Source organism: Malurus melanocephalus, unplaced genomic scaffold, assembly GCF_030028575.1.
Source record: "Malurus melanocephalus ecotype Western Australia unplaced genomic scaffold, MMel_1.1 scaffold_273, whole genome shotgun sequence".
In the NCBI taxonomy this organism is placed as follows: domain Eukaryota; kingdom Metazoa; phylum Chordata; class Aves; order Passeriformes; family Maluridae; genus Malurus; species Malurus melanocephalus.
This window is the reverse complement of record NW_026623505.1, coordinates 320,245-347,120: the sequence shown is the minus strand read 5'-3', so window position 1 is coordinate 347,120 and position 26,876 is coordinate 320,245. Positions and strand designations below refer to the sequence as shown.

Sequence of the window (26,876 nt, the reverse complement as noted above, 5' to 3'; positions counted from 1 at the left end):
TTTTTCTGATGGGGCTTAATTTTAATTAAGTACTAAGCTTAATTGGAAGGTAAATCTCATTTTTCAATTTCAATGTCACACAATCATTTGTACTAGCTGGRACCCTGGAAGTGTTCAAGGCCAGATTGGATGGGGCCTTGAGCAGCTCAGTGGGAGGAGTCCCTGCCCATGGCAGGGGTTTGGGACTGGATGATCTTTAAGATCCATTCCAACCCCTTATCATTCTTCATTCTATGAATTAAAACAGTGTCTTTGGACTGCCTACAGTATTGCAAAAATCCTTGTTATTTTGTTATTCCAAAAAGTCTTCTGCAAGAAAGCAAGAGATCTGTYCTACCTTTTTGGTACAAAATTCTATTTCTAGAAGCTGGACAGAAGTTTTTTTTAAGGACTTTTAATTCCTGTTCATGGTAAGCAAAAAATTTTCTCAAAATCTTTCTCACTTTGGGGATTTCAGAAGAGATGAAAAGAACCTGGCCTTCTTTTCTGGAGGAACGATATTATTTTGGATGCTCTGCTCTTGCTCGTGGTAGCTGTCAAGGGGGCAGGTGTTTCTGGTTCCATCMCATCCCTGCCTCTCTTGGCTCTGCAGCATTTCACTCCAGCTGGGGCTTTGTCCAGCCTCAGGGAAGAAGAGGAAATAAATATTATAATGAGGTACCCTGTAGCATAAAAAGCACCAATAGCATCTCAAAGTAGTGTTGTCATTTGTTAAAATAAATAAGTAAATATTATGCTTTTTTAAATTAGGATGTCTGAAGTGTCTGTAGCTTTCTGTTGTCCCAGTTAAAAATACAAGTTTTCCTTCTTTCCTTCACTTCTTGTCAATATTTTTATCTCCTCTGCATAACACTGAATTTCTTTATATGACAACAGGGCATTTTATAGGCATTGCAAAGAGGAAGTGAAAAGCAATTTTTATAAGACTTGTTTGAACATGAGAATCTCAGTCTGTGAAGAAGCATTTCCATTGTGTTAAGTGGGTAATTTTTAGTGCTGGTGCTCAACTACACCTATAGATACAATTACTGACTTTTCCTTTGCCAACACTTGCCAAAGCCAATTCACAATCTGACATTATGCTGTTTGCTTTTGCACAAGAAGTGAGGTGAATTGGATTTCTGTCCAGATTTTCAAGGCTGTTAATATACACAGACATGTGCAGGAACCCTTAGATCTTGTATGTAACTGGTCTAAGCAAGAACTTTTTTTGAAACTTGCAGAAATAAATGCAGAGTAAAACATCATTTCAAACTGCAGTCATGTAGCTGTTGTGAAGATTTTTAAAAAATTGAATACTGTACAAATATAGAGAATTTTGAGTGCAATGCATTTCTGCATTAGAAAGGAAAGCATTACCACCCCAGTCTCATTGTTTGGAAATCCTGGGGCAGCACAAGTCTGATCCAGCACAAGGAAAGGAACTTGAATCCCAGTGTGTTGCTAAAATTAATTAATTGTTGTTTTAAATAACCAAAGTATYATCTCTGGCCCAAGGTCTGGCCCAGGTTCTGTTTCCCTTTCTCATGCAAAGAGCTCTTTTGGAGGGCCCCAGGAATAAAGCAGAGAAATGCTGCTACTGTTATTTCTAAYGATATATGAACTGAAGATTTGGACATGAAACAAATCATCCAGTCCTCTGCTCAGTTATTCCATTTGGTAAATTGGAATGCTAAAATCCTACCTTCTCACAGGGGTGTTGTGAAAATTAATTAATTGGTTTGTAAAGTGCTTCRATCCCATAAAACACTACTTAAGTGCCAAGCATTATTATGAAGAATTATAAAATGCCAGCCCTCATGTGCACCTTGGGATGGTTGGGTTATAGTTACAAATCTGTTTCSTTTGCTCACTATCACATTGTGCTGCTTTTCCTGCACAGCAGCCCATTCATAAAATGAGCCAATTTTAGGAAAGATGCAATTTCTGGAAGAGAAAGGAGATCATTGACTGTCATARATATCTCTTTTCAATTAAGGATTCGTAGATTAAATATGCATTTTGCTGTAGGATTTGGAATTGCATCTTTTCGCCATTCATCCACAGCAGGAGGGAGGGTAGTTGTGTTTTAAATATCTCCTCTATCTGAAAGAAAACAAAGATATCTTTCTATTTCAGTTCCTTTATTAGATTTTAAGTATTCAGAAGGGTCTTTTGCTTTTATTTTTTTATGAAGTGGCAGTTAAGCCATTAGTATGTGAATAATTAATTCAATTAAACTTAATAAGAAAAAAGTTATAAGTCGTGGGAATCCTTTCCATTAAAAGCCCTATTATCCAAAATTATTACACTGCAATGAAGTGAAAAAATTTCTGAGTTTTATTGCCTAACAGACAGACTGTGGCATTTAGTCTGTATTAGTAAGAAAAACTCCATCAGCTACAGAACCATGAAATAGTTTAAATTGCTCCAAGGGTATTGCATATTCCAAAAACAAATAGAGGTCATCAAACATTTAATCTTAAATTAAAATTTAATAATTTATGTAATTTATAATTACCACAATCTATCATTTCTTTCCTGTAATGTCTTTGATCATATCATTTGAGCTGGTAGTTGGTGATCCTGAGAAGGGAAATTTTCCCATTGGAAGGACATTSATAAAATYTGAGAATGCYCTGATCARGACTCAGCCAATGGGRTAGATGCTAAATGTGTGTRCACACACACACACTTAAATATATTATATACATTTGATAAATAGAGTGTATTTTTTATGTATAAATTCTACTTGCACACTTTTTTTACTAAAATTGGTAAAATCTGAGATGGATGTCAGAAGTTGGAACTGAGTTGGGGGCCTTGCATGTGTAAGAAAATAAAAGTTAAGACACAGTTTATAGAACTAATGATACCTCTTGAGGGTCACACAATCATTTTCTAGTTTTTCTTGTGATTGTACAGATGAAGCTTGTCCTTTACACTTTTAATGTAAGACATTGTAGAATACTATTTATTAAATAAAGAATATGGGCTTTTTCCCTACTAAGTGTTTTATTTGAAGGTGCAGGTACTTGGATTTCATTTTTATTCTGGTTAAATATCTTGTTTGGGTGATTTTTCGTCCCCAAAAAACAATTTCCTTTATGTTTTAATGCCCTTCCTGGGAGGATGATTGCTGATTTCTTCACCCACCGTTTCATCCAACTTTGTTATTGAACTTTGCAGAATGGTAAAGTGKTTTCTGAGAAATAAGAATTGTCTAAACTCCTCAAGTGTAAGAGGTTTGTTGTTTTGGCTTTTTTTTTTATCTCCTGGGTCTATTTTCCATTTCTTTATTTCTCTGAAAATCGAAATTTCATATGGTCTTTAATGTGCAAAGTAACTGAAGAGACCTTTTCTTGGAGCAGTATTCAGTCCTGCTTAGAAGGAGAGAATTTAGGATAAATTGAACGAAATTCTGGGGGTTTGTGCTTCCAGGTAAGTTCTCCAGTCAGGATGTGTGCAAGCCTCTGCAGAAGAGCACTTTTTGATGATATGCCTATCATTGACTTTTATGCTCTAATGCAGATATTTCTACTTGCTGCTCAGTGTCCAGGGATTTTTTTTTCCTTCCTCTAAATCACTTGTGTGAGATCACAACAGTTATTTTTTTCTGCTGCTTTTTTTTCTTTCTGAATAGCCATCCCTAGAACATTCCCTGCTCCTGCTAGTCTAGAACAATCCAAGAAGAGAGAGRATAGAAAATGTTTGGAAAACCCTTTTTAAAATTTACATGAACGTGCCATCTGTACGAGCAGATGGCAAGAATGTCTCAGGGCCAGGAGGAGACTGAGMTCAAATCACAAGGAAAGAGCTACATGAGGCATGTTCCTCGTGTCAGAACAAAAAGGACCTCAGCAATCACCTCGCTGACGTGACCTGCAGACTGTTCCCTCAGCAATTGCTGTTCCAGTGGCAGAAGGTGTTTCAAGGTGGTGTAATCAATACAGGAAAGATTCCCCAGGACTTGTGTTCTGTGGACATGATCTTTCCTGGCAGCTGTTCAGAAACAAGCAARTCTTCAGCTCCCTCAATTGTTCTCACGTAGGAGCTGTAAGTCCACGTTCAGCATTTCCCAGGGAGGCTTTGCCAGAGTGCCTTATCCTCCTCAGCTTCTGAATTGGGAAATCTTTGGTTTCTCCATCTTCATGTGGTACAGTGTGTCAATTTTAAGACCACTTAAAAAAATTGCAGTAAAGGCAGGATATGGAATATACATGACATCCTTCAACAGGTTGCCATATATTTTTTAGTGGTGACTGCTGCTGTCACATCTGCACATCTTTGAAATCCCTCCAGGGATGGTTACTCCTCAAAAGCCCTTACAATGAAGAAGTTTTTCCTGATATCCAGTCTAGACCTCTCCTGATTCAGCCTGAGGCTGTTCACTCTTGTCCTTGTGCTTGTGTAGAAGAGAGTGACCCTCACCTGGTGCCCCCTCCTGCCATGGAGCTGTAGGGAGTGGTCTCCCCTGAACTTTCTTTTCTCCTGAAAGCTCCCAGTTCCCTCAGCTGCTGCACATAAAGCACAGGCTTCAAACCCTTTCCCAGCTCTACTGCCCTTCTCTGGACTCGTTCCAACACCTCGGTGTCTTCCTTGCAGGGAGGAGCCCTGAACTGAGCCCTGCAGAGGTGCCAGTCATCCACTGCCTTCCCACAATGGCATTATTATTTCATTTAATAATGAAAATTATCATCACTTTCTTGCTGCACAATGACCCCCTGCTCCTCCTGAGTATTCCCCAAAAAACACTTGCAGCTTATGTTTTCATTTACTGACAGGGATCTRTCTCAGGACTATTTTTTAAAACTCTGACATTTTAAAATATTTGCTCCAGAAATTTATCTTGAAAAGTKAAAGGCATATGAAAGCATRTGACCTTTTAATGTRGAAAAAAAATCTCCTTTTCCCAAASCCCTTTGCRGGGTTGTAAAGCCACTGGGGATTATAAAGCTAACATTTGTTTCCTCTTAGAAAATGTAGTGATAGACCTTAACAATCACTGCAAGACTAAGATATCTTTACTGTAGAARGTGTTRCATGCCAGMTTTTCTCCTRTTTAAAGTGGTAATGGAAAATTTATTCAGTGYATATTGAAAGATGTTCTGTTTTCTGACACTCTTTAGTGTCAGAATGGAGAAAAACAAGAGGTGTGTAGCTGTTGGGGAAACACTKTGAGATCTCAGTTTAATTTGCATTCATGCAAACTGGAACAGCAGCAGGGTTAGGACCAAGGAGTACAGGATTCTTTGTCTGGTTTCTCTCTTAGGGACCATAACTCTCCCAGCCACTTCAGTGTGTTGTTTCTGTCAATTCAGAACCTATCTCCATTTGGAGATACCTGGGCAAACAGCAGAAATGTTGGAGCCAGAAAGAAAAAAAGTTAATTTATCACGATGTTGGCATCCACAGATTCTCTTTTTGTTCTTTGTTGTTGTGACTTTCTTTGTTGTACAAGTTTACAGCAGTTGTTACTTGTAGAAATGCTAGCAAAAATTAGATATCAGCAATAGATCTTTTGGTTTTGGTTTTTTTTTTTTTACTTAAAAACWAGATGTGTACTTTAGAATGATAGTTTTGTACCTTAACAAGGCAATATGGCTGATAATGCATGGGAAGAAATACTCGCAAGAAAATTTGGAATGCTTCTGCTGATGTAGGGAAGCAAGAGAACATTTATTTACTGTGTTCCTAAAGTTCATTACAATCTACCTCACAGATATTTTTACCAAAATATTACAAATTTCAGGCAATTGAAACTACTTGGAAAGAACATAGGGTTCTTTAGAAATCTCTTGAGCTTGGATGACTACAGGACGTTTGTGAGGTGAGCTGAGGAGGTGAATTATTGTGACCTTGCTGAAAAGCTCTGTCCTTTCAGGGAGATACAATCACCTGTGATTTCATCTTATCATTCCCTCTCTAGAAKATGGTTTGTATCTTCTCCATTTGGTTCTCTGTGAAAAGCAGGGATGACCATCAGTGCACAAGATGGAAAACAAGACAAAGGCAAGGAGCCAAATACCGAATATTCCTCCTTCTCTCCTATTTTTCATTGCACACAACAGGAGCTTGTTTCACAGCTCCATCCCAGGGTGCAGCTTATTCTTGGCAAACAGCAGAGAGGAAAGCACTGTGCATCTTTAAACACCCGTCTGTGGGCTACTTCTGCAAGGGGCCCTCCGAAGCACATGCAGTTGGAATGTACAAATATTACATTTTGCTTATCCTGAAATGCCTTTGAATATTGTTCCCCAGCATTAGTGCTGCTGGAGAAATGGCACGTACGGCACAGAGGAGATGACTTTTGTTGCTGTTGGATTTTTAAGGAGGTGGTGSAGTAGCCATAAGAAAGATGTGCCATTAGTCATTTTCGTGTAACTTTGCTATGCCTTCCAGAAATACATCCAAGAGCTGCAATATTTATCTCAAAAAGAATTTTCTAAGGACACTGCTGCATGTTAAAGGAACATCCACCCCTTCTCCCAGCCAGAGCAGTTTATTTCCTTTTGAAGGAAGAGATGCTGAATTTGCACTCAAGATTAATTACTTTTTCACAGCCTTCTGTCTTCAGCTTCTGATGCAAGGTGCTTTTATGTTAYAGAGAAGTCACAGTATAATTTCAAGTAAATTATTTGCACATTATTAAATCTGAAGGATATGGATAAAATKGTAACTGCTGGTGTTCAGGAAGGCGCTCTTAGTTTGCAGTTATATATGTCAGTAATAATACAAATACAAAAAAACTTAGCCTTGCTTTGAAGGGTTCTGTAGTAATTTCCAGGTGCATCTACTGCAGTATTCAGAACTATGATGTTCTTGAAAAATTTAGTTAGCTTAAAAAACAAAACAAAAAAAAATTCTGAAACATCTGAGGAGGCAACTTACAATTTCAGAAGAAATCAAAATCTGGTTGTTTGAGAGTATAAAGATCTTTGTAGACAAGGATTAGGAGGAAACCTTTGCCCTGCACAGGTGGTTCTGTAGGTGAGCAGTGATGCTGCAGGTGGGTCCAATTGATGCAAATCAACAGCAGCTGCACTTTGCTATTTAAGCCAGGCCTCCAGTCAACATCTCTCTCTGCTCCTTTGAGGAGGACAGACACAAGGCTTATATCATGGGACTCTTTTGCTATTATTGAACATTTCACAGTATTTCTAAAACCACCTGAAAAAGATTATGTGTAGGGATGTCTCAGCATCTGATACTGTGGTGTTAAGGTAAGTGTTTTGGTCCTTTCTTTACTTTTATTTATTTTACTTTGGGGTTTTTTTATGTTAATTTTTTTTTTTTCCATGAGTACTGAAGGTATTTTTCATGTATTGAAGGAGATAGACTCCCATTCCAGCTGTCTTATCTGGTCACATCTTCTTTACTTCACCTCATTTAATTTTCTTTAGGGTTMATCTTTCCATTTTATTTCAATATGGCTTTAATTTTAGTACAATCTATATCTATGATTTATAGGATTGCTAAGAAAATTGGCTTTGTCCTGGTTTTAGAAATAATATTAACAAAGGCAGTGAAATTATTAGTGGTGGGCACACAACCTCACAGGACTGGAGACAAATAGAAGAGCATGGAAAATAGTTATTATTGAATGTCAAGAATAGAAATAAATATTAAACATTACCTCTGCTATTCATTATAGGTGTTAACAGAACCTTATTAGTAATTAGTTCAGAGGAGGGCATGGATATTAGATTAATATGAAGTATAATTAGAAAATGCATGACTAAGAGACACAATGCTCAACTATGCAACTTGAGAAAGGCAAAGATAATTATGACTTAATCATATGAAAGAAAAAAAAACATTGAGAAAGCAGGTTTTTTTGCTTAAATTAATTTTTTTTCAAGTTGCATTTGTCAGTGCAATATGTAGCCAAAATAGGCTTTAGTTTTGGTTTGCGCTATGACCCCTAAAGTATTTRTAGAAATAAGGTATCCTTATACTTTGAGACTTGTAAAATTCTATTTTGATGGAGAGAAATGAGCAGAATATGAGGGTTCATTTGTCCTCAGTCGTTTTGACAGGGATGAGCAAGTGAAAAAAATTATTCCTTGCAGTTATTTGTTGTTYAGCACCTCTTACCAGCCCTGGAAAAGATGATGCTTAAAGTGYTTTTTAAAAGACATTGATAGTTCAGGCCTAATGTGACAATTTATTGTCAATTCTATTCCATTCTGAAAGCGTGATCCCAATTAAGAGGACAGGGTGTCAGCTCTGCATCAGGGGAATTTTCTGCTAAAAAAGTTTTAGTGGAGCTGTTTTGTGCCCAGGAATGTGGCAAAATGTGTATTTAGGTAAACAAATCCCTCTCAGTGTTGGGACAAGGGGTCAGGGTTAGCAAAATCGTTCCCTTTCCCTGTTTGAGCATAACTTTTGTGTTATTTTCAGTATTAAGTAGTAATGAAAAYAGCAATCCCCCCCAATTTTTCTGCCTCGTCACTGTGCTCATCCAGGCTTTCTGTTCATCAGTTTTCTAATGCAGAGTCTGTACTATCTCTGAAGCTTTTGGAAAAGCAGAGGTTTTTGTGGTCAGTTTTTCATTGAATTACAGACCCTTTATTATTCTGAGTCGTTATTTTTCACTAAAATTTGGCATGTGCTCTATTTTTTTTTTTTCTCCTTCTTGTAGAAGAGGGGGTGARGGAGGAGGGGGTTGCCTTAGATGGATGGCACTGGATTGTCATTTTTTTTTATGTCATGCTTCTGCTTACCAACTACTCCTTCAAAAGGCATCGTTTTCATCCAAACCCAGTGGGACCATTTTTAGAGGATTGTTTTGGAGCCACTGTGACAGCTTCAGTAAATGGTGAATTTTAATTTGTTTGTCTAATGAAGATGAGGATCTTGGCTAATGACTACATAGTCATAAGTGATGATGCTTTTCCTCCTACTCCCTCGTTGCTTAGAGCATATATTAATTGTGCAGATGGTAGTGGCTTAGCTGTGTGATAGTTCCCTTTCCATCTCCTCCTCTCGTGACATTTACACCGTGCAGAGAGGGTGTATTGCCATCTCGTTATTTCTGAGCCTTTCTGATTCATCACCTGCCTTTTAAATCCAGTACTATGATCACATCTCGTTGCTAAGAGGCAGAATTTGCACGTGCACTTTCTTCTTTTGAGCACACCTGTGCCAAGCTTTGCCTGAGCCCTTGGAGCAGATCACAGCCAGGAGCCCTGAATTTCCATCCTCATTGCTGCTGACAGCATGAGAAACYTGCAGTGCCAGGTTTATGTGGGTAACTGGAAGTCATTCCTTATGTGTTCAAGAGATTCTCAGACTTTTCAGTCTGTGAATTTGCCAGAACTTAAGGCAGGATTTACAGGAGTTGAAGCTTCACTGAAAGCATTTTTGTAAATGACTAGAATTCAAGTGTAATTCAAGTGTATGTGACAGGTAGAAAGTAAATATTTTTACTGCTTTCTGTATTGTTTTGCATTTCTTTTCTACTCATGCATTTGTTTTCATGGTTTGCAAGAAACAACAGGAGTAATTTAGGCACAACTAATGAGGACAATTCCTTAAAATTTAATTTCTTCTTTGATTTCATCTGTCTGTCATGGCCATTCTCCTCCACAGACTTTTTATTATTGCTTCTTTCACACAGTAGTATTGATATTTCTGTATTCAAACATTTTCTGTGTTTGTTCTTCAGAGAAGTCACCTATTTATGTATTTTACTTATAATTTAAATGCTTGTTTKCTTTAAGTATCACTGCTGTGTTCCTGATCATTATTTGCAAATACGAGGTCAATTTGTTTTGCTCTATTTTCCTTTTTGTTTGTTTAAAAAAGATCCTGTGTTGCAGGCACAATTAAAGAAAGCTCATGGTTGCTTTTTAAAATCTAAAGTGCTTTTCCTGTCAAGAAGAGTGTTCTCCTACCTCTGGTGTCTCCTTATCAAGTCCATATTTATTGTTTCTGGCCATATGGGGTGAATACCCCTCGACTTGTAGGGGACAAGGGGATGGTGAGTCTTTAAAGGGACACAGAGGAGTGATGCTGAGAGAGAGGGACTCTGAGGGCTGTGTCTGCCATGTGTCAAGGTTTCCAGGAGTCAGAAATATGAATGGAGAAGTGACCTAAAAAGGAGAAAGAACCTGAAGGGAACCTGGTTTTGCTCCGTACAGAGTTGTAGGCTTGACCCAGAGCATGGTTTCTGTTACCTAACACAGAAAATGCAAAGGCTTTGCATAATATGCAGTTTGCTCTGTGAGTGAGGTGCTGATATTCTGAATTTAGGAGTGTCTCTGCTATTCCAAGAGCAGGGGAGTTATTAATACCTTTTGAAGGCGCTGCAGTCATGTTTGAATCTGCTGATAGGAGACTTCGAGTAARTGGAAAGCTGAGACAGATCCACTGCAGCACAAACATACTCACATRCTTTCAGCATCAAAAATCTGAGATTGTCACTGCTGAAAATTCTGAAAAGTGAGCCATTTTGAGCGAGCTGGTTATCCCCTCAGTGTCTGTGTCTCTATGAAATGTGGATTACAATACAAGCAATTTAAAYTCCAAGAATGGCTTCTGTAATGCAGTACTGATGTTCATGTGATTTCTCTTTTGTCAGCTTGGAGGTGCAGCAGAGGGAAAACATTTAACCTTARCAAGAGAGTTATTAAACTGCTGACATTGTTCACAGAATTTCTGGTCTGTGGTTAGAAATGAGATTTGCCACCTATGAAAGAGATTTTGCAGAGTCACTGGCTCTAGCATCAGGTTAAATGAACATATGTAATGCATGACAGGAGTGATGAATTCTGGTCAGTGCTTGAAATATCTGAAAGTAAATTTCTGTCCAAAATATTGAAATGTTGTGACAATTGAAAAACCCTGAACAAACCCAACAAAACCCAAACAGTTGGGTATTTCTCCTAAAGCAGCATTTAACTACGTACTTGAGAACATGTACTGGGAAATGAGAAGAATGCTGGACTGGCTTATACAGAATTCTCTTACCCATTTAAGATGTGGCAGAGATAATTTTTATTTATCATTCCATATTTCTGTCCTGGGAAAGCTGCTTGCCCATAAAAGTGTGGTGTTTGTTGTGCAGCCTCTTCTCCTTCTGACCCCATATAGCAWGCAATGCTGACTTGAAGTCCCATCCCTGCTAAGGCTCTGCTGTTCAGGAGTTATTTTTAAAAAGCTCTCCCAGCATATTTCCCACGAGCACCCAGCCTCATGGAGGGACTGGTGGTTTTATTCCTGTGCTGGTGTTATCCTTGTACATTACAAAAATTAGAAATTCTTCTTGCCAGATGGACGGTGCAAACTCACCGTGACTTTTTACCACGGGAGGTGGCAGCAGTCTGGCATGGGCACAATCCTGTGATTCTGTAGGTTTTGCTGAAGGGCTGTGGCTGGATGGCTCTTGCTCCCATCCCTGGGCTCAGGAGTGGCTGAGGATGTGTGGGAGGGGACACAGCAGCCACCAAACYTCCCCTCTGTGCCTCAGAGGTGGCTCTGTGCTCTCCCAGTGCTTTCACTTTGTGCCAGTGTTTGCAGTCACCTCAAAGCACCTGTGCATTTAATCAAGTAAATGCTTCCCAAGGCTCTGAATGTGATTTACTGAGTGGCAGCATGTGTTGTCCTATTGTTTATGTATGAAAGACTTTTAAGTGAAGCATAGGAGTAATTTTAGAGATTGGTTTAAAAAAAAAAAAAAAGAAAGAAAAGGATGCACTTTCTACTGTAAAATGATCACTTTAAAAATTCTCTGAATTGAAGGAATGGGTTCAGAACAGGTCTGGCACATGTGAGATAAACATTTAATTTCTCACCAGATGTGTGTTTGATGTGTTGGGTAGTAGTGGTATTTTCCAGCTGATTCTTCATCTGCCTACAATGTGGATTAGTCTTAACTTGTTTCTGGGAGAAAAGAAAGTTCATGTGCGGACATGTTAATAGGAAAAGCAATGGGGGATATGTTTTCTAAATTAAATTATAAAAATGCACAATACAAAGAAATCCTTCATATGTAGCCTGTGTATTGATTCAACTTTCAGTGCAGTGTGAAGTGTTAAAATGCAGTTCTGGCTGCACAAAATGTTCAAAGTGATCCTCATCAGTCTATGGGAAATGGAGACCTGATTAAACCCTGATTAGAATCYGTTGAACTCAGACTCTCTTTGAGACTCAGGTCACACCTATCTGCTAATGGGATTGTGTACAGAGTCATCCTAGACTCTTTGGCAGGTCAGAGTCACGTATCTTCCAAATCTAATGGCTTTATTGATCATAAATGCAAGTAACTGACTGCAGAAACTGATGGAACTAGTGTTAGAATGGGAAAGGAGGGACCTTAGTAAGATTACTGAAGCTTGTCTTAAGGGAATACAGATTTAATTTATTAAAAAGCATATCTTGCAGGAAAATAGGCTAACTAAGAGGAAACTTCTTTTTTTTTTAATTGTTTGCTTGCAGTGTATGGATTGGAGTTCTGGCTACTGAGATCTTCTTACTGAGAATTTTCAAAGGTTTTATTTCATAAACAGTACAGGACCAACTGAATATTCCCTGTCCAGCTTTCTATTTACATTTCCAGCATTCAGTGGGTTGCATAGCTCATCAAGCTTTCAGTTCTTGCCAGTGTGATGCAGCTGACATGTCAGAAGTCTTTGGGGTGGTTTTTCTGTTTGGAAYAAAGTTATGAATGTTCTGAAATGAAGATGAGGAAGAGAAAGGTCGTGACTGAACATCCTAATTTTGGCACAGGAGGAGATGTAGCCCTTGGGAAATGGATTCCAGAAGGRTGGCTGGAGTTAACTTCGATGCCTGTTAGTTTTAGTCATTAGGTTTGACTCATTGTTATATTTCTCCCTCACATCCAATAAACTCTCAGCTAAATCTGAGTTCAATTGGTGGAGGTACTGATTTGGAAATGTTCAAGGATAACACGGCTTCCCATTTTCAAAATAATACTCCTGCTGCTTTAATAATATATTAAAGCAATGAGAGTATTTGGTGTCCCAAATGKATCAGGTGTGAAATGGGCAATCTGAGCCACACAAAATAAATGAGGAGAGCACCGAGGCCAGACATGACATCTGGAATGTGATAGGAGGMAATTCTAAGTAATTTATTTTTTCATTGTCGAATTGTACTGGCTTGGGTATGTCAGTAGTTCTATCTGCCAGGGGAGACAAAAGAGGAAGTAGGATAGAAATAGCTGCAAAATGGGTTTTCCCCACAGATCCCCACTTGCAGATTAGCCTGAGCAGGAAAATAACAATGCTTAAGAGTAAAATTTGCAGAATAAGCTTGTTCATATTTTGCCCACATCAGACCTTTCCTAAAGCATTATATGAATAAGAAGGATCTTCTTTTCCCAACTCCCCATTACATCATTTTACATATAAAATTATCTGTAGGTGTTTTTCTTGTCTTTTTTTCCCCCTCTCTGCAGGAGCTTTACCTAAAGTCATTTGGTGTTAATAGAAATTTGTCATTTGATGTTAATAGAAATTCATCATTTGAAACCTATTTGCTGTGAATTAGTCCTAAAAATATCTCCTAAATCTTTATTCATTTCCTCAATTAAATACTATTCTCAGGAGAATAGTTGCTCAGCTGGGGTGTTTAACCACAATGCAAACAGGTGATTTGTTCAAGACAGCTTCAACAGCCTCAGATCCAGCTGAAAATTGGGCAGGAGAAATCTCACTGTTATTTTGGACACACAGGGCTCAAGTGAAGGGTAAAGATCTGCAGCTTTATATCCCTAGGGGTCAATTCTTAGTGTGCACATATAGGATGATTTACATACAAATTCCTTTCTTCTGTACTTTAGAGTTAATAATTTAATATAAATCATTGAATCAATTTTAGCCTTTTTTGAGAATTCTGGAAATCATTTTAAGTGATTGATTTCTTATGTATAAATTCAAGATATTCTGGAATGCTCAGTATTTGTACTGTCCATCTCTGTCAGATCATATTTACTCAGTGCAGGACTGGATGTCTTGTTTGATATACATGGACACCTGCTTAGGTAACTTGTAGGATTAAATATAAGCACTGAACCTTTAATTGATAAATAATATGTATTTTCAAACACATTAATTAACAGTATTCTATGGAATAAAATATGTGATACCCTTGATATAACCAAAATAAATCTTCTGGAAATAAAAACATCAAAATGAGGCAATCCAAAGCAATTTGCAGCAGAATTGCTTGTCCTTTTTTGTTTGTTAATATTGCCTCCCACCCACTCACCAGTGCAGTGTCAGCCTTTCTGTGATCATGGCAAGCAGGTGAGGAGGAGTGGCTCARTTCCTACAAAAAGAATAAAAGCAAGAGAAGTAGTTGAAAGTAGTCTGTAATTAAGCCACATTGGACTAAAAGATTTGAATCCTAATTGAGGTTGTGACACTGAAGGAATTCATTCTGTCTGAAAAATGTCTTTATCCTCCCCCTCTGTGGTTTTGTGAGGTRTCAGTGTCTGATGCCTGTAAAGCCTTGAAATACTTGGAGCTGCAGGTCTTGCACTCTGTGCTGCAAGAGGATGTGTGAAATGAACCTCTCTGGTGCAGCCTTGACACCAGTATCAAAACTAGATTTCCTTACAGGTATATATTTTGGGGTTTAGCTGGGGTTTTTTTCCCCCATATCCTTGCTATCTAATTTCTTGGAGCGCTGTTGACCCTTTCAGTTTCTCCCTGTTCCAGGGAAAAATGCTCTCACTGCTGAGTGATAAACTCGACACTGTTCAGTAATCACTACTCTGTGGGCATAACGCTGTAAAAGAACGGTTCAAACCTTCCCCCAAGGACTTATCTGTAATTTCACWGTGCCCCTTTTAATTCTGTGAGATGTTCCAGGTCGTTATGTATTATGTCAGTTGTCCCACTGCAATATCTGGAAATAGGCCCTTGGTGYTGCTGTGCAGACACTCCTGAGGGCATGAATTAAACGCTGTTTTAAAAAGTGGCCAATGATCTCCTTGTGTTCAGTGTGTGTGATCTGCAGACATCAGAGCTGTGGGGAAAAAAAAGAATAATTTAGTCCAATTATACTTATTAATTTCTTGCAGTCATATGCTGGTAACTTTTTGCAATAAAAGTAAAACCTAAACCCACTTGGGATAAGGTGGTAGGTTTCTTGCCAGCAGTTTTATTGGTTTATTGTAACGGCGACAGGAATCAGTAAATCAAATTATGTAAAGCAATTGGGTAAAAACAATGGTAAAATTTAGATTCCTAGTAATGAAACTATAGGTCAGTGCTAGGTATTAATTGGGGTCTTGTGACATTAATATTGTGGTCAGCTTCTCTTCTCTGTTAAATCTAGAAATTGGGTGATGCAGTAGTGAAGTGCAGTTCAGGAATTATTGGTAATAAAGATTTGTATAAAATTGAGTATAACAAATTTGGTGAGATGTAATACCTCCCAATCACTGATACCCAATTCTTGTTAGCCTCTTTGGCAGGGATTGAAAATTTGGCTTAAAAAAAAAAAAAAAAAAGGGGAACTGCAGCAGCAGGGAAAAGTCCYGAAAGTCATAGAGAGCATTCATCAAGGGTGATTAAGGAGGTCATATTATTTATGTTGTTATGTATATGTATGTGTGGGAATGTATTTGTGTTGYTTGTCACTCATGATGAATATGAACACAAAATGAACTAGTATTTTCAGTTGATTGAATTGTTCTGTGTGTTTGAAAGCTATTTCTGGGGTTTTTTTGTTTTTTTTATAAATCATTCTTTCATATATTTTGAGACACATTGTATGTAGGAAGACAGATACTTCTAAGTATTTCAAAACRGGGTTCCCAATTTCCTTTGAGTCCTGAAAGATGTGGTTTTTAAGGTATGAAGTCATGAATCTTGCAGCCAAAAGAAAGGGGCAGGAGAAGGAGGGGGAGCCGATTTCATATTGTTTCCTTTTAAAAGCTTTTACACAGCCCCTGGAGATGCTGATCAGGTGAGGATATGCAAACATCCTGCAGTTGATATTGTGTAAATGTAGATAAATGTAGTGTGTCGTTCTCACTGAAATGTTATGTCCCTTACATTACATTTTGTTTTACCAGTACCAGTGAGATATGCACACACATGTAGACATATATACACATTCTTGTGCACTGCAGAATTTTTTGTTTTAAAAAACCTGCTGTGGCCATGACAATCCATCCATGGAGCTCACCATCCCCTTATTGCCACAGGGAGATGAAGCATTCTGACCTACTAACTACAAATAATGGTCATTCAATAAAATTGAAAGGGAACTGAGGCATTGGTGTCAGTGTGCCAATCTCACCAATGGTCCTGTAATRCATTGGCATAGTAGACACGAAGTCTGAGGGCTGTACTTCAGATGCTTTAGAGCTTTAAGATCATCTGTGTTATTTGTTTRTGTTCTCCCTTTATTGGCAGTTGATATTTCAGTGATATTTGAAAGGATGTCAGTAGGGTGAAATTATGTGTTTGAGTATGTGTCTCTWACTCTGCCCTAAATATAAGAACAAAGCTGAAATATTTATTTACAAAGCCAGAGATATTGATCTTATGACAATAGTCAATTACAAGGATATTTGGGTTATTGTGCTGAATGGTTGTAGAAGATTTAATCAGCTTGTGCAAGAGTAATACAAAAAGGGACAGTTTCTCATTCTCTTTTTTGCTTGTGGCACTGTGTTAAGCATATAAGATACATGAGGGGAGAGGGAAGGTGGGGACAGAGGAGATTTTGGCTACATCATTCCCTTTCTGATGTGCTTAGCAACTGCATGTGCTTCCACCCCTCATGGGAAATGTTTTAAAAAATTTAAATTATTTGCTGTTTGCTAGTGGTTCACCTCTCAGGTAGAGAATGCAAGAGGATGTGTCATGAGAGGTGAGGAGATGCATTTTGCAAGGGCACTCTGGGGCAAGCAGGGAGCACATTACAGATGCAGAGGGTCGGGTTCCTCAGGATGTGCTTCCTTGGGACACATCTGTGGCTCTTTGGGACATCGCTTGGCATGCTTTGTTTTCTTAATCTGAGTATCTGGTGAATTATAGTTTGTTTTGAGACCTCTTCAGGGAGTAGGGAATGGGAGAACATCATCTTTTATTTGACATCAGAAAAAGCAGAACAAAAAATAATCTACATTTGTATAAGACTTGGTCACAGATAGAGGTGGCCCAGTGCGATGCTCTCAGGGAAGTTTCAGTAACTGGGATACTCGGGACAGCCTGGGCAGTGGTGGCACCTCCAAGGCACCAGAGTTACCACCTGATGATGGAGTTGTGGATCTGCTCAGAGRAGGATTTTTCCCTTACTCATTCTCTATCCTGATGAGCAAACCACCCGTGGCTGTTTGCACCACATCACTTTGACACGCTGCTGAAATAGTTCCTGATGCTTTTTGGGGAAGGTCAGACTCTCTAGACAGAAAATAGAAGAAGAAATTAAGAGGTGAGCAAATGCTGCATTACTAGCTCTGGTGAAGTTCTGTCAGAGCAGAGTGAAGGGGAAAGAAATTGCATGTTTGTGACCTTTTCTTTTTGCTGGAATTGCAAGGTATATAGTAGATTGTCTAATGGGGGAAAAGGCATGGAAAGTGAAAGGTCCAACACAGAAATCCTACACAGAGGCAGTGCAACTCTCCTGGCATTCTGGTCTGTGAGGATAAAAGTTTCTAATAACAATTGAGTTAATAAGTAATAACTTCCGTCTATTATTGTACTGTGCTCCTTACAGCACATCTTCATACTAACTCCTAACTGCCTCCCTGTTAGATGGATTTTGAAGTGTGACCCTGCTTTAGGACAGACAGAGTTCATTTTAGTTTTGTTTCCTTGTTTAGTACGGATTTTATGGGTTACTGCTTTGTTGTAAAGGTTGTTGAAAGCAACTTAATAATTTCAGGTCTGTGCTATAGGGGTTTTTACTGAMTTTTTTACACCTTTTTGGATCTGAGAGTAATTCTGCTTACTAAGAATCAACTTACATTTAATATTTCTATTGACATTTTCCTGTGGGAAATGAGCTGWCTTACTCTGACTCACAAAAGTCAGAGGAACGGGAGCTTTGGGCTCTTATCTTACTACTTCTGTAAGAATAACTAAATAAGCTGCAATCATAAAACTGAATGTGCCTTTCTTACTGAAGATTGTTTTGACTTTCACATTAATTTTTAACTGCAGTAGAACTTTTTTTTTTCCTCCAGAACAGTGAAAATACCTTCCACTCAGTTTCCTGGAATAGACAGCTAACGGGTAACATTCTTGGTTGGTGGCATTTTGTGAGAAGGGAGGATTTTGCAGAAATCAAATACACAGAAACGGTGGATTAAGAATTTAATGAAGTGACTGCATTTTCTGTGTGAGCTGATTATCCAGAGCTCCTCACTAACAGGGGGAGAGGTGTAGGTTGTGTCAGCATCAGTGGCATCTTCATGGAAGGAGGTTTCCAGGAACCAGCAGGTGCTGGAGGTTGGCTCCTGCAGATATTGTGAGGGTGAGGAGCAGAGGGCTGAAATSTTCTAAGACTTTCTAAATCTTTTAAGACAGAACATTCAGACAGGTGCTGGGGTGAAAAAATACACTGTTCTTCCAAAGATGGGTGTTGGGTGACTGTAGCTGTCACTCTGTTAAGATGTGTGAAAGCAGCAGTTAATACAGTTTTGCCTGTGATAATTTGTACTTCCCCATTCTGTKTTTTTAGAGGCAATATTACCTTCACAGTTAGTGCATTGAAGCAATGCATATTTTGTGGAGAAGATATTCCTTTTTCCCTGGTTTGGTTAATTAAGAACTGCATCTTTATCATCCTGGAATAAAAATTGTTAATGTAGGGTATGTTTACARTCCAATGTTCTCATCAGAGCTAAGCATGAGTTATTTTAGGCAGTGAGAACTGAGGAGAAAACCACCAAATTCATGTGTCTCCTTAGAAAGTTCTAGCTCTCTTCCATAGTTTGTATTTAATGTGATGTAATATCAGAACAGCTGGTTTAAAGATGCTTTTTTAATATATGATTTATTTTATGCACTATGACTTGTATGGTAACAATATAAATTTTTAAAAGAAAGAAATTGAAATCACGCACTTTTTCTTTCAGTAGTGACATTGAGTGTAGCAGACATGAATTTTTCACAACCAGAATAAGAAACATGTTTTGCAAAGTATTTGAAAATAAAACTTTCCCATTTGCAGTGATAGTTAGTAAAGCAAAAGGACTATGAACTCTGGTTAAGTGGAGATGTCCTAACTCTTTATTCCAAGGTTGCTTGTTTCATACTACTCATCATGCTCCTATTGTTCCATTTTCTGTAATTCCTGTAGTGTTTTAGCATTCTCCCTTTTATTTATTTCTTTTGAAAGAGAGAAGTGAAGTGAATGCTGAGAGACAAGGATACATTTCTCAGCGATAAAATATTAAAATTATGAAGTGCTCCTCTGAGCTCTTCTGCCATGTTATATTGCTGTTATTTTCTAGAGAGGAACATATTACTTCAGAGAAAGGTTTGAATAAATTCAGTCTAAAGCTGAGGTTATTGTAGCAGAAGATTTTACTGCAGAGTGATGAGTGCTTTTTACAGGGATTTAAATTATGAACATGATGTTATGGCTGAGTTTTGAACACAGTGACAGGATAGARGGAAATGCTATCTCACTTAAAGAACAATTTATAGAGCTCCATATAYAGCAGCATAGCAGAAAATGGAATGGAACTCTGCAGCAAAATTCTGATTCTTCTGAGACAGAATTCTTTTACTATTAAATGAGTTCCAGATTCTCTGGTTTTCCATGACTCTTCCCTGCTGGCATGCAGATGGCACAATGGGCTGTACTTCAGCAGAGAAATGCAAAACTTCTTCCCAAGAAAAATCGAGGCATTTAGATTTTAGCTTCCTCTTAAAAGTCTGGGTTGCTTCTTTTACCAGCAGCAACAACAAAAGTTAAGGAGGTTGAAGTTTCTGTGTGTGTTCTGACTGTCTGTGTTTTGTCAGATACACAAGTCTTTTCCTCTCTTGTATTACATTTATAAAATGCTTTAGTATCATATCCTTCATATTCTTAACTTGCATTATGGTTATCCCTTCCAGCTTTGGCAAATACACTTGCACCTTACCATCCAAGGGTYGCACACTGCAGAAACAAGGGGAAAWTATCTCCATGTCATTAGATAACCAGGTCCAAATGGAGTAAGAAAAATGAATGTTGGAATAGTCAGGAAWTGTTGAGAAGCAGCATTGGAAGAGAGCACATTGCAGATTCTGGGTAACATGCATATCATTTCATCTCAAATCGAGACATCAACATCAATAAAACAGCTGTTCTCTTTTTCCTATAAAACTACACTGAGAAACTCTATGTGCTGTTTACAGTTGAAAGATTATAGCTGATTTGTAGTTGAAAGATTCAGTAGCTGAATGTTTAGATTTAATGTTGGCTTTGCAGAAACATCAGAGTTGGTTATTTGCTACAGCCAACTCGACCTCYSATCAYAMAAGGGAAGCTTTTCTGTGAATAACYAGGAAGAAAAACTCRGTGAACTCTAGCAATAAATTAATCTTCTTTAAAAGTAGATCTGTTAGTATGCCTAATAACCTTGAGATATGGTTAAATCCAATATTATCATCCAGGTGAAAGGTTTATCCCACTGATGTTTTGTTCCTAGAATTTCCAGGTATTTGAAATTGGTTCTGCTGCTGTCACAGGTTTTTCCAGCTGCCATGCAGGGAGACCTTTTCCAAGAAGCAAAGGTGAACAGCGAGTGTAGCTGCAGGACATGATTTCAGTGACTAATTTAGAGAGTTCCTGACTCCCAGTCAGTACACTCAGAGAATTCTTACAAAGTCCTCGATRGAGAGATTCAGTCTGTTATCCTTGTGAGCTCTTTGGATTGTGCTGATGTTGTTCAGGGGGGGTCAGGCCGCTTTCAAATACACAAATCTGAAGCAGAATCTCACTCTGCTTTCAACAGGATATGTGTGCATACATTTAAACAATTAGACTTTGCATTTTCCTGGGCTGCAGCTCTGTCTGTGACTCCATAGCACCATGATCTGTAGAGCTGGAGCAGGAGAGGAGGGTGGCAGAGAGTTCTTGTGCCACCTCTGCACTCAGGAGAGCTGTCTGAAATTGTCACCTTCGTGCTCATCATTTCTGTGTGCCTGTAAACCTGTAATTACAGGTCAGGGCTGCTTCCTTCCAGGGCACAGACAAGTTTCTCTCACTGCTTTATTCTCCACAGCTTTGCAGAGCCACTGCAGCTCCAAGAGGGAATTGGATCCTGTCCATCTCCACATGTCATTAGCATTGYTCTCCTGTCTTCCAGTGCTGGTTTTTCTTCACTAGTGATGTCAGAACTGTTTAAGTTGCTATTTTGAATTTCAAATCCCACTTGAACTTGTCAGAAAAGCAAAATCTGTAGGATTTTGAAAAACTTCTCCCTGCTTAGAACTGAAAAATAAGAACTACGAGCACTTCTGGGACAGTATTATAATATGGGTATTATTTTCTGCCTCACTTTAAGTTTGGAAATGCTTAAAAATAGTTCTTGATGGCCTTCACATTTAGCCTGTGAAAGGATAGAGCCAGTTTCCAACCCTTACTTGAAGCATGAAACACTGCCAAAGATTTGGAGGTGAACAGATTTTCAGCTTTCTCAGAAATAATAATTTATCTGAATTATTTTGAATTATTGACAGCAAACTTTCCCTACAAATCAGTTGTGGTGCAGATTTTTTGCCGTGTGGTTGTGCTTGCTTTAGCACATGAAGTTTTCTCTAGGTCTATTTCATAATACTTTAGTCAGTTTTTTTGTGCTTCAAGGTTTACTTTCTGTGTGCATCATAATCAGCCTACACTCAAAATACAGTTTATAAAAGAGGAAGATGAAAATTCATTTTCAGTGTTAAGAATCATAAAATATCACAAGGTTTCTCTTTGTTTAGCAACAGATGAAAAGATTTCTGTATGAGACAGGTCTGTGATGTGTTTCATTTCATGTGGTGCTTCTCTGAGTTATTCTGTATCATCCCTAATGACTGCAGTGCCTTGAGTCACAGTTTTTTGTTTTTTTAAAAGCTTTTACTTTTTCATTGTTTGTTCTCAAGGTTACATTATGCAAAATCCAATGTTACATTTTTCGCACCAGTACAGGCTGTGTAAAAAACATTTTTAATCCTTTTGTGAAAACTGAAAMAGTTCTGCTCTGGGGGAGAYGCTTTGGGCTTGTTTCAAATGTTCCCAACCTTTAAAATGAAATGSTGTTGTTCTTCCTCTGTTTGAAAAGTTGTGGGTCGTGTCTCTTGCCTTTAAAATATTCCAGGGTGGTAATTCTTGCACTTTCCTGCTTTGGTAATTTGATTTAGCCATTCACCATCAATTGTAAACCACTAAGAATTATCAAAAGGTAGTTTTGCTGTTTAAATAATTATGAAGATGAAAGAGAACTTCTTCTACTTTACTATAAATGTGCAAAGTCAGGCTAAAAATATGAGGTAGGTACGAGGAGAGGAAAGGACAGACTTCTGATTTGATTTCAATGGATTTGCATTATGGATAAGAAGGAACAAGCAAGTTGAATTAAATACATTATTCAAAACTTAAGTTATGTCTTGATTAAATCTCTGCTGTCCCAGTCATTTTCCTTATCGTGCCACTATTTTTTCTTTACCTTCTGGTGAGGTAGGGCATTGTGTCTTTTAATGATTTGCTAATGTTTCCTACAGAGCTTTTATGCTAGCTGGGTGCAGCCTTTGTTGTTTTTATTGTACCCAAAAATCCTACAGAAATGTGTGAGAATTGTGAGTTCTCCTCTCTGTCAGATGAACGGACACTTGGCTAAGAGCAAAGGAACCCCTGGATTTGGTAGACTCATGTAGAAAGTTTTTTGTGCAGAAAAAGTTATGAGAAAGCTCAGTAATCACCTGGGTTAGTATTTACCATGACTTTTTTGTACATTTAAACCTTGGCTGTAAGCCTGTGCTCTGCCTTTTCCTCTGTGGACAAACGAAACTCTTGTGAAACTCCTGACTATAATATACACATAGCGATGGAAATACTGAGGAAACCAAAACAASAAACCTCCCMMMAAAAAMMCYMMAMAYAWMMMMAMAMAAAAAACATGAGYTCTAATTTGCTCTGGTCTCACTATAACTTTCTTGAAGTTTGCCACAATATAATCTGTCTCACATTGATACTGGAACAGGGCAATTTCTTTGATTTTCCTTTAAATATAAAAGTAAAGAACCATGTATGAATTGCCAGGTGTTTTTTTTACCAATATGTGCTGCTGCTTCCTCCATTTGCATTTGCCATCAACAAACGTGTATTCCTCAGCAGTCTGAGATTGTTAAAAGCTGGAAGGCTTTCACTGAGAAGAGCCAAAGGAGTCTTTTCCTCTGCTTTTGTCCCACACCAAAAGCTTTTCTTGTGAAGCATCTCTGGTAACCCACATTGATTAAAACCATTATATTTTCCAGAGCAATTCTATGAGTACCCCTGCAAGGAATGGAGAAAGAGCTTGGTGCCAAAAGATGTTGCTTTTCTCCAAGAGACCAGTAGGGTAGGACAGTAAGCATGCTAATGAAGATTCTTAAGAGCCTGGCAGAAATGAGTGYTAGAGACATTTTTAAGTGAATTTTGACAAGGCAATTGTAATTTTTTGCCACTAATGAACACTTTCTTTGGTATTCAAGGAGAAAGAAGGAGGTCCGTCAAATGAAAGAGCTCTCTGAAGTCTTTTTGTCACAACAAAGAATGCACAAGAAGTTTTTTMACAGTTATTGAACATTCTAAATATSTACTATGGATGGCCAGGAGCCCTCATATGTGAGACAGGATTTTGAGGAGGAAACTTTTGGTCACCCAATCTGTCATTAATACCTTGGRAGGACATTGATYCTGTCATGTCTTGCAGTGTTGGATGTGCTGTAGCCTCTCCATCCACTCCATCTTGGGTTCCATTGCRGAGATCATCATCTTGGATTTTAGACTTTAAGTTAATTCATTTGGTCAACCTTTCAGCTTGAAGAAAACTTGTACAATTGGCTGCTGCCCAACGCTGTCTATTTTTAAATGGTGTGGAAGCAGGTTYTCCAGGTGCTTAACACCCAGCAGAAAATTGTGTTTGTGGGGGAAGCTGTGATCCCCAGGCTGGGGTAACCTCGCTGGGACAGTGCTCCAAGCAGGCAGCAGACATGGTATCCAAGCAAAACCAGGCAGAGCCTCAGTTCTGTGGAAATACAGCTTTTCTTTCAGCCAAGTGCCACTTGGAAGAAAGGACTGGAACGAGGCGCAATAACAAACTCTTGTGTTTCCTTCCCAGAATTACGACAACAGCTGCTTGTATGATGGACCTGCGGAGATATCCGCTGGATGAGCAGAACTGCACGCTKGAGATTGAAAGCTGTAAGTACTTCTGCAAATCCTACTTATTCTGTGGTCAACTGCTTCGGAGGTTTTATTTCTGTCGGGTTTGTTTTTTTTTCAGGTTTTGTTTGGGGTTTGTTTGTTTTTTTGGTTTGTTTTTTCACATGCTACTAACCCAGTTGTCTTTCTGTCTGATGACGTTCAGATCCTTGTAAACACATGTGAAAAAAAATAGCTTTCCAGATGGATTAGTAATTTGTGGCACAAGGATTAGCAAAAGTTATTCTGTGTTTTGATGGACAATTTACAGCTTTAAGAGTCTCATTCAAATGCCTTGTTGGAGTTCATGTGAGGAGCACAAGGATTATCATCAGTTCTTTATCCTCCTTTACTGCTGAACTGTGTGGCATCTTGTTTCTATTTATAAATGAAGGCAAGGGGTTAGAATTGTCCTTGAAATAGGTGTTTTGTGGKTTTTTTCCTAACCATTGTGCTGTAGTTAAACTYTCAATGCTTCTAAACAATCTGTTTCCATATACTGATTTAATGGCTGGTATGTTTGTTGAACTTTTTATGTGGATGAAACTTGTGAAAGTAAACCCCCTCTTTTCTCTGAAAAGAATTCGTGATCACTTTTATAATGACACTATTGCAAACATCTTATTTGACACTCTAATTAAGATTATATCAAAACTTTCAAGATTTTCTCATTTTAATATACAGTACACAAATATGTATATTTATAAAATAACTTCTGTATTATGAAATATGTGGGATTTATGTATTTAATTTGTGCTACAGTCTGGTAAGAACTTGCAGCTGAACTTCTGTTTGAGGAAGCATTTAAGAATATGCTTTACATTTGTGTTCAGATTTCATCCATTTTACTGTAATTTACAGCTATGCTAAAATCCTTGTGATAATGTTGCCTGAAATAATTTCCATGCATAAGTAAGCAGAGTGAGACTATCATTAAAATTCTGTGTGCTGATACTCACAAGCAGTAAACGTAGTGACCAAAAACTTTGGTCTGAAAGTTGATAAAATCCAGTTTATTTGAGGTTTTTTTTATAGTTCATGATAGAGTTTCTGTTGATAGCATGTGATTCAGAATTTCATACCTGTAGCCAGCTATTAGATAACCATTATAGGGGGGTATATATATCAGGCTGATTATCAGAGATTTTTATTGAGAATGTTTTTGCTATGACAGTGTCTTTAATTGTTGTTGTAGCAAAGACCTGGAATTTTTCTATTTTCCAGTTGGGTGTGTAAGGGGGGAAGATGGAGAGTCAGAGGAAATCCCTTCTCTCTGTTGACAGCCTTGTTTAAATGGCCAACAAGTTCTTGCCTTATTGGGGTTCACAAACTAGATATCCCCTGTCTCTGATCCTTTCAGAAACCACTCTGGAAAATATTTGCAGGAAACACCTGTCAGGTCAGTCCTTACACAAGACAGAAAATTAAGTTATGTCTCTGCTTAATAATGAGAGCACTTGTTCTCATTCAGACTTARAATGTGGGAGTTGGAACTTGAAATTTCCCCTTAATCAGATTTGGAGTAGAGGTTTGATGCAGTTCACTTATCATTCAAGAAACAATCCTAAAAACCAAGGTATTGGTAGTTGCTGTTCCACTTGGTGTGGAAACTTAGTGCTCGTTATATCATAGAAAGGGAGGGTAGGAGTTGAATTTCCGTGGAGTGGAGGTTATCTGTGGATTTGTGAGCTYTGTTGCAGCATCACAAAGGTAAAATGGATTTAAATCAGGATACTGCATGTAGCCAGCCTGTCTCTGACTGCARTAACAAAGAGTGTTAAAGAATGTGGATAAAGTCACCCTTGAACTGTGTTTGGGGGCAGTATCATGCTTCTTTAGAAAATGATTGGTCTTCATAAATGTCATTCTGTCCCGATGAAAACTTGTCTGTCGACCCTTCATGAATCACTTGAGGCAAAATRCTGGGAGGCAGATGGGCAGGGTGAGTAAGACTGAAATGACTTTGAGTGAATCAGTGCAGGTGCTGAAGTCACGATCACTTGTGCAAAGGGGTTAAGTGCGTGCCTGTTGAAGGTCTGTTTCTTGCCCTGCTGATCTCGTTGGGTGCCTGTTTCATCCTGCTCTCTTGTATATGATATGCCATAAATTCTACCCAAGTGTTTTCATGCCCATGAAGGCATGAAATTATTACTCACTGCTTGGGCCAACAGGTTTTTTTTTGGTTCAGTGTCTTCTCCAGCCCTCCTGGGACCTTCACAACACATTTAATGAAAATACTTGTAGTTTCTCATAGGCTTCATTTCAAGAAACTGAATGTGCCAGTCTTTTTTTAGCTTTCTCCTGCAGGAGTATGTTAAGCAAATGCAGAACTTGCATTAGTTCTTCATTAGGAATATCTCAGGCCATAAACAGTCCCAGATGAAATCTCTATTACACCGTGGCATTAATCCTGCCCTTTTCCCRATACTCATCTCTGCCTTTCTCCACAACTGCACGTCACAGGTGAGAGATTTCCTGGAACAGTACAGAAAGGTCTTTTCCTTCCTCATTCATTTTCAAGCAGTGAG

The 26,876-nt window shown here is 38.3% G+C and overlaps 1 protein-coding gene across 1 annotated transcript in view; it reads left to right on the top strand.

The window, feature by feature from the left end:
- GABRB2 (gamma-aminobutyric acid type A receptor subunit beta2) overlaps positions 1–26,876 on the top strand; it is a 132,118-nt gene that overhangs the window by 48,181 nt on the left and 57,061 nt on the right. The window contains exon 5 of the mRNA XM_057376204.1: positions 24,266–24,348. Coding sequence (XP_057232187.1) covers positions 24,266–24,348 — 83 coding nt within the window. The remainder of the gene's footprint in view (positions 1–24,265; positions 24,349–26,876) is intronic.